Source organism: Lactuca saligna, chromosome 3 (genome assembly GCF_052625555.1).
Source record: "Lactuca saligna cultivar CGN05327 chromosome 3, ASM5262555v1, whole genome shotgun sequence".
NCBI classification, from domain to species: Eukaryota; Viridiplantae; Streptophyta; class Magnoliopsida; order Asterales; family Asteraceae; genus Lactuca; species Lactuca saligna.
Window position 1 is genome coordinate 38,943,717 of NC_136419.1, and position 6,828 is coordinate 38,950,544.

The 6,828-nt window shown below is 31.5% G+C and overlaps 1 protein-coding gene across 1 annotated transcript; it reads right to left on the minus strand.

Annotated features, from left to right (window-relative positions):
* Positions 1–341: 341 nt before the first annotated feature.
* Positions 342–3,908, minus strand: LOC145035660 (G-type lectin S-receptor-like serine/threonine-protein kinase At4g03230). Its single transcript, XM_078984168.1, has 7 exons — positions 2,521–3,908; positions 2,345–2,422; positions 1,965–2,173; positions 1,663–1,873; positions 1,327–1,564; positions 833–983; positions 342–757 (listed from the first exon to the last, which is right to left on the minus strand). Exons 1-7 carry the CDS (start codon positions 3,866–3,868, stop codon positions 458–460), a joined length of 2,535 nt encoding a protein of 844 aa, XP_078840294.1. The 5' UTR covers positions 3,869–3,908; the 3' UTR covers positions 342–457.
* Between the last annotated feature and the right edge of the window lie 2,920 nt (positions 3,909–6,828).

Sequence of the window (6,828 nt, forward strand, 5' to 3'; positions counted from 1 at the left end):
TTAAATTCTATTAACATGGTTAATAAAACTCTTAACATAAAAATAAAAACAAAACAAAAAAAAACCCAAACTTCGGTTCTATTTTGCTTTTAGCTAGGGTGTGTTTGGAAATGAGCATTTGAGAACTTCTAGTTTGTAGCATTTGAGAACTTCTAGTTTCTAGCGTTTGATAAAACACTCCATTTTTAATAATAAACATTGTTTGGCACTAGAAGTTTTCAGTTTAAACAAAACACTTCAAATCCAAAAGTTATCTCACGTAATGTTTAACAAAATGCTACCCGCTACCAAGTAGTTTTGTGGAACACGCCCTTAATCTAAAACTAATCCGGACCGAACCGTGCTCAACTCCAACATCATTTATAAGTTCTAATTTTTTACAATTTACATTTGATTTTTTTATTTGATTTTTTATTCTATAAAACAAAAAAAATGGACAAGATTCCATTCCATTTTCTTACCGACCTTCTTCTTGAGTAATAGTCAACTGATTAATTTCCGACTTACTAGAAGATGATGGCAACCTATCAATACTTTTTTTTGACACAAAAGCTGGTTCTTTAGGATCCGGTAGGCTCTCAATATCCATCCCTAACATTAAAACCACATTTACCATTGTTGGCCGATCTCCAGGGTCTTCTTGTATGCACAATAGCCCAACAATCATACATCTCAACACTTCAATCGAGTTGCATGAATCTACTAATGCAAGATCTACTAATTCAAGTGGCCTTTTTGCTTTCCACAAACCCCACGCCTGAAATGCATCCAAAATTAGTTTTATAAAAAAATATGAAATTTTAACAGAAGATACGAGTTTAAGAAAACTCACATAGGATATAAGGCTAAAGGCTTGTTGATTATGATAATAACCCGTGTTTCTTTTCCCACTAATAATCTCCAGTAAAACCACTCCAAAGCTAAAAACATCGGATTTTACCGAGAACAATCCATCTAACGCGTATTCTGGAGACATATAACCGCTGTGTAATAAAAACTCATCAAGAAAATATTAAACATAATAAAAATAATCAAAACCCAAATAAGATTATAATAAAAATAATATTATTTTGTTATCTATAAAGATAATATTGTAATTTAATTGTTTAATCTTATATTAAAGATGTATTCAAAAGGGGTTTTCTACACCAATATTTTATTCTTCCAATCCAATCCATCAGACAAACCGAGCATTTTTTTTTTCTTTTCATTCCAACTAATTGAAAATTTTAATTCCTTCTCCGATTCCATCATACCACAAACACTACCTAGAATTACATAAAATTTGTTATTAGATTTGAACATAGGATTTAGATTAGTACTTACTAGGTTCCAACAACTCTAGTGGTATTATCTTCGGTTTCTCGGCCTTTAACTATCTTTGCCAAACCAAAGTCTGAAATCTTGGGATTCATATCTTCATCTAATAACACATTGCTTGCTTTCAAATCTCTATGAATAATCCTCAACCGTGAATCTTGGTGAAGATACAAAAGTCCTCGAGCAATCCCCATGATGATATCAAACCGTAAATCCCAATCAAGACACACAGAAAGCGTCCTATCTGCCAAAAATCCCATCAAATCCCAGGATTTTAGATTTCAGAGTTGAAGTTCTTCACATATTATAATAAGAGATTGAGAAGATACACATGAAACCAACCAAATATGAAACGATCCAAGCTTTTATTAGGCATGTATTCATAAAGTAGTATCATTTCATGATCTTTCATGCTGTATCCCAAGAGCTTAACAAGATTACGATGTTGAAGTTTCCCAATCAAGACAACTTCATTTTTAAATTCCTTAAGCCCTTGTCCTGATTGGCTAGCCAACCTTTTCACTGCCACTTCACCAACTCCAGGAAGCATTCCCTAATATAATTTAATTCGCATTTTAAAATTAGAGCAATCTTTTACCAATATAAGTATAATTTGATAACAAGCTAATATAAAGAGCTGTTACCTTGTAAACAGGCCCAAATCCCCCTTGACCAAGTTTATTTGCAAGTGAAAAATTGTTCGTGGCAGATAATATGGTTTTAAATTGAATGAAAGGCACATCAATTCCTTTTCTATCTTCTGCACTCAATATCCCTGGATCTACCAAATATCTAACATTTCTTCCATTGTTTTGAAAATCAAGTTCAAAATTCCCCCCATTATCTCTGCTTCCTGATACATTAATTAAAATCAAATAAACAAGACAAAACATGCTACATTTGTTTTAAACCCTTAACTATTATTACTATACTTGAATGTCAAGATAAAATGATTATAATATTTTAAAAGAAATAAACAGAGTTAAAGAGAAAGAAGCGTAGCATTCTGCATTTAGCCATTTACCTTTTCTTTTCACCCTTCTGTAGAATATAATACCAATGCTACAAAGAAACACAAGACCACAAAACCCTGAAACGATTCCTGGGATAAAAAAAAAAAAAAAAATGAAGTTTTTTCAAAAGTGATAAAAGACCGTTTTATATTGTGTAGTCTGCAGGGGTGAAAAAGACAAAAATCACCTGCTACTAGAACTTTGGTATTGATTTTTGTAGTAGTGTTAGCAAGATCGGACGCAGAAACTTTGATTTTTAATGGAAATGTCGGATTATTAGAATCTACCGAAAGAAAAAAACTTGATATATTATTCAAATTCTGAGTGTTCAAAAGTAAACATTTATTGTCGATAACCCCATATGCGTCACAACTGCAGTCATCCAAGCAAGATCTTTGGCATGCCGCTTCATCCTTTGGAGTTCCTGTTTCCAGAAATTTGGAAACCGGTATCACTGGGAGATAACCTACAATGAAGCCAGGTTTTTCATCCTTAACACTACAATTAAATTCAATTTTTCTCACACACCCACCAGAGAAATCACTCTGATTCCAATCTCTCTCTGATCTTGGCTTGAAGCCACTCAAGCAATTACAGAATGGAAATTCGTTCTGCCTGCAACTACCAAAAGCCCCACACACAGCATAGACCTCACACACTACTCTAGGTTGAGACCAAAACAAATTCCACTCTGCTGTAACTCCAAGGTATGACAGCTGTTGAATCTGTCCTGAGACGTCCATGATGAATCTTGAAATAATTGAAGGATCATATAAAGAATATGTAAAATAACTCTCGTTTTCATTGTCAACGTAGCTGAAGTTATAGATATAATTCAATCTCATTTCGGGTACAGAGCTAAAGATTCTACCATTCCAAGATCCACTTGCCCAATACTGTTCACTTCTATTCCATTTAATCACATACTGTTTCTCATCTTGATCAACCTCTAAAGAAAAGGGACCCATTGCAGGATCTTCTGTACTTTTCCATGAAGTGATAATCTGCTTTGTGTTTGTACGCTTGTTGTATCCCAACTTGCCACCAGGCAAGAAAGTATGGGTTGGATGATCAAAACTTTGCCAAATTGGTGTGATTGAACTTGAATCATTTCTCAAAACTAAATTACCATCATCAAGAAGAACTACTGATAATGCAGAAGGTGTGGGTGTAGGTGTTGGGATTATATTTGTAGACCAAATTTGGGTGTTTGACTCATTTAAGAGCACTAAGTTACCATTTACAATTTGCAATTTAGAAGACAATGCATCGGAGATGGGTGTCTCTCTATTTGCTACCCAGACTACAGTTTCAGGAGTTGTTCTGACGTTCTTGTACCAAATTCCTATGTAAAAATTGGGAGACTGACCTGGTTTAAAGAAACCCATTTCGAAATTTCCAGCATCAGAGATAAGGGTCTGGAATCCAGACAGAACTTGATTCACAGCTAAATTATTATTAGCTCCTGATGACAGAGAAGGAATGGAAAACAAATACAGAAAGAAAAAGAAATGATCAGAAGCTTTTACAATCATGCTGATTCCTACAAATTATGAACACAATACTTGGACAACATAAGCATAACAAGGTAAGTACCCAAAGTTTAACCATATAACTGTTATTTTCAGTCTCCCCATTGTTTTTCGTTGACCCAGTCTTCTTCGTCAACACATTAACATCATATAACATTTATATTTTTCAACATCTAGCATTATTAAATCATAACATTTTCAATCTTGATTTCACATGATGATTTAACCATTACACAATTGTTTTACAATTTTTTTACAAAATTATTTTAACATAATGATGAATTCGAATTTAAAATATTAATTTTGTTTACAATTGTATTTGTTTTTTAGATTTTTTTTTTTTACATTTGTTATTATAAATGGTTGTTTTTATAGTTTTTATGTTTTTATATCTTTATTTTTTATGCGCATGCAACTTTTAATATATATATATATATATATATATATATATATATATATATATATATATATATATTTCATATTTAGAAATTTATTTTTTTTGTAAAATTTGTTTCCAAATTTATTACATATTCCTTTTCGTACATGTAAGGTTGTATATACATATAACTAGTTGTGAGATCTATGTAGTATATGTGGTTATTAAAAAATAAAATAAAAACAGCCATGAAGATTTAAGAATTTAGAAAGTTTGAATATATAAAGAAAGAGACAAATATTTAACTATTAAAATTGAAGTGCTTATTTCTCTTTTTGAAGTTAAACACATAATTTAAATAAATAAACAATTAAAATAATTAGATTCAATTTTAAAATTTAGAAATTATAAGATAAGTTGCATTAATAAATTTGATATGCATTTATTATTATATTTATTACATTGAAATATAAGATAAAATTTAATAAAATAAAAAAAAAAACCATTTTAAAATGACATATGATATAATACATGAGAAAATGACAAGTGGCAAAAATGATTTTTATTTATTATAGTAGATAATTCTTGTTTACATATTCATTTTAACGAACAAAAAAAGTACTATTATGTATGATTAAACCTAATTCTTATATAAATTATATACTTCCGACGTCATTTACATAAAATTACTTTTATTACAATATTTTTATCCTAGTTTTTATGCATGTTTTTTTTAAGTTATTTTTATTATATTTACTCCTTTTAGAATTTTTTTTACAACCTATTTTACATATTTTTTACAAATTCATCCAAAAATGCATATAGCAACGCACATGTAAACACGCTAGTTCTATACATTTATTTCTCTTTCGAGTAAATTACATAATTTGTCCTATGGTTTAGTTGAATTTGGAGGTTCAATCCAACTTTCAAAAAGTTTGATCGGCCACATACATGTGTTTCCAAAGCTTACGGTTTTGATCCCTTGTCCTTGTAAAATAGCTATATCTTACCTTGATGTATTATTTTTGATTTTATTATCTAAATAATAATAAAAAAATGACTATTATATTATAGTAATATAGTGGGCCACCACCTTAGCCATCTCCATTTTACTTTGTTTATCTCATATATTCTCGGTCACAACCATCGCTGGTAAAAAACCTCCTACCCTTCGCTTAACATTTGTATGGCATTATGACGCTATTTATTGCTGTGCCATCCACTGTGTGAAAGCAAAATCGAAACGGAACCAAAATTTAGAATAATTAAAATAAAACCTAAACAAATTTGAAAAAATCAACGGTTTGATTTTTATATTTTAGATGAAACAAATTTTCAAGTCTAGTTTCGATTTTTCTATATATTGAAAAAAAAACACAATACTCAAACTAACATCATCATTTGTATATGTTAATTTATTAAGTATGCTAAAAATTAAAACAATTAACATGTATTTGCGATTTCTATTAAAATTTTAAAAAATAAGTGATACAGTCCACCTTCCTGCACCAGCCCACTTCACAGAAAGGCCCGAACGAGAAAGACGCTCACCTTCACGTTTATTGGATTAACCATTTGTGCTGCCCTACAATCTCTTGGGGAACAAAGTCAAACAAACAGGCCCATGTTTTCCTTTTATTTTACTGCACAATTAGTTGTTTCCTTTCTTTACCAAATTGAATTTCTAAAAAGTAGAAGTAGTTGATACAGGGTTAGTTTCGTTTTTTTTTTTTTTTTTTTTTTTTTTTTTTTTTTTTGTTGAAGTATTTAAGTTTTGTAATTTTTGTTGAGGGATATACAGAAAATTGCTCCAAAAATATTTTCTTTCTTCCTTTGAATTCATGGGAGTTCACGACCGACTTGAAGAGGTCGTATCATTTGGTGCTTTCATTGCCCTCATGCCTCCTGCACACAAACTTAAGCCCCATCAATGTAAAGCCATATCGATATCAACACTTTAAAAAACAAGTCATCACATAACTCATCAAAGAAATGCTTCATGGATCATCCAACCGAGCCAAAGCCCATACTCATCGCTCGTTCTTTTGGTACGAAAGAAAGATGGCACTTGGCGGTTTTGTGTAGACTACCGAGCTCTAAACGCCATAACCATCAAAGGTCGCTTTCCAATTCTAACAATCGATGAACTTTTGGACGAGTTACATGAAGCTACCATTTTTTCCAAGATCGATCTCCATGCGGGATATCATCAAATCCGGGTTGCAACAAACGGCATCCACAAAACGACATTCTGTAGCACTGATGGCCATTATGATTTTTTAGCTATGCTGTTCGGCTTGTCAAACGCACCATCAACCTTCCAATCAGCTATGAATGATTTATTTTGTGATGCTCTACGTCCTTTCGTCCTTGTATACTCTTTGACGACATACTCGTATATAGTCGTTCTTTGGATCATCACTATAAGCACTTGTAATACGTTTTCAAGGCACTCCAACAAAACAAATACCATGCAAAGTTATCAAAATGTGTTTTTCGTGTTACCACAATGAACTATGTGGGTCACATTATTTCTGCACAAGGAGTTCAAGCAGACCCAAAAAAATTTGAGTAAATGCAACGT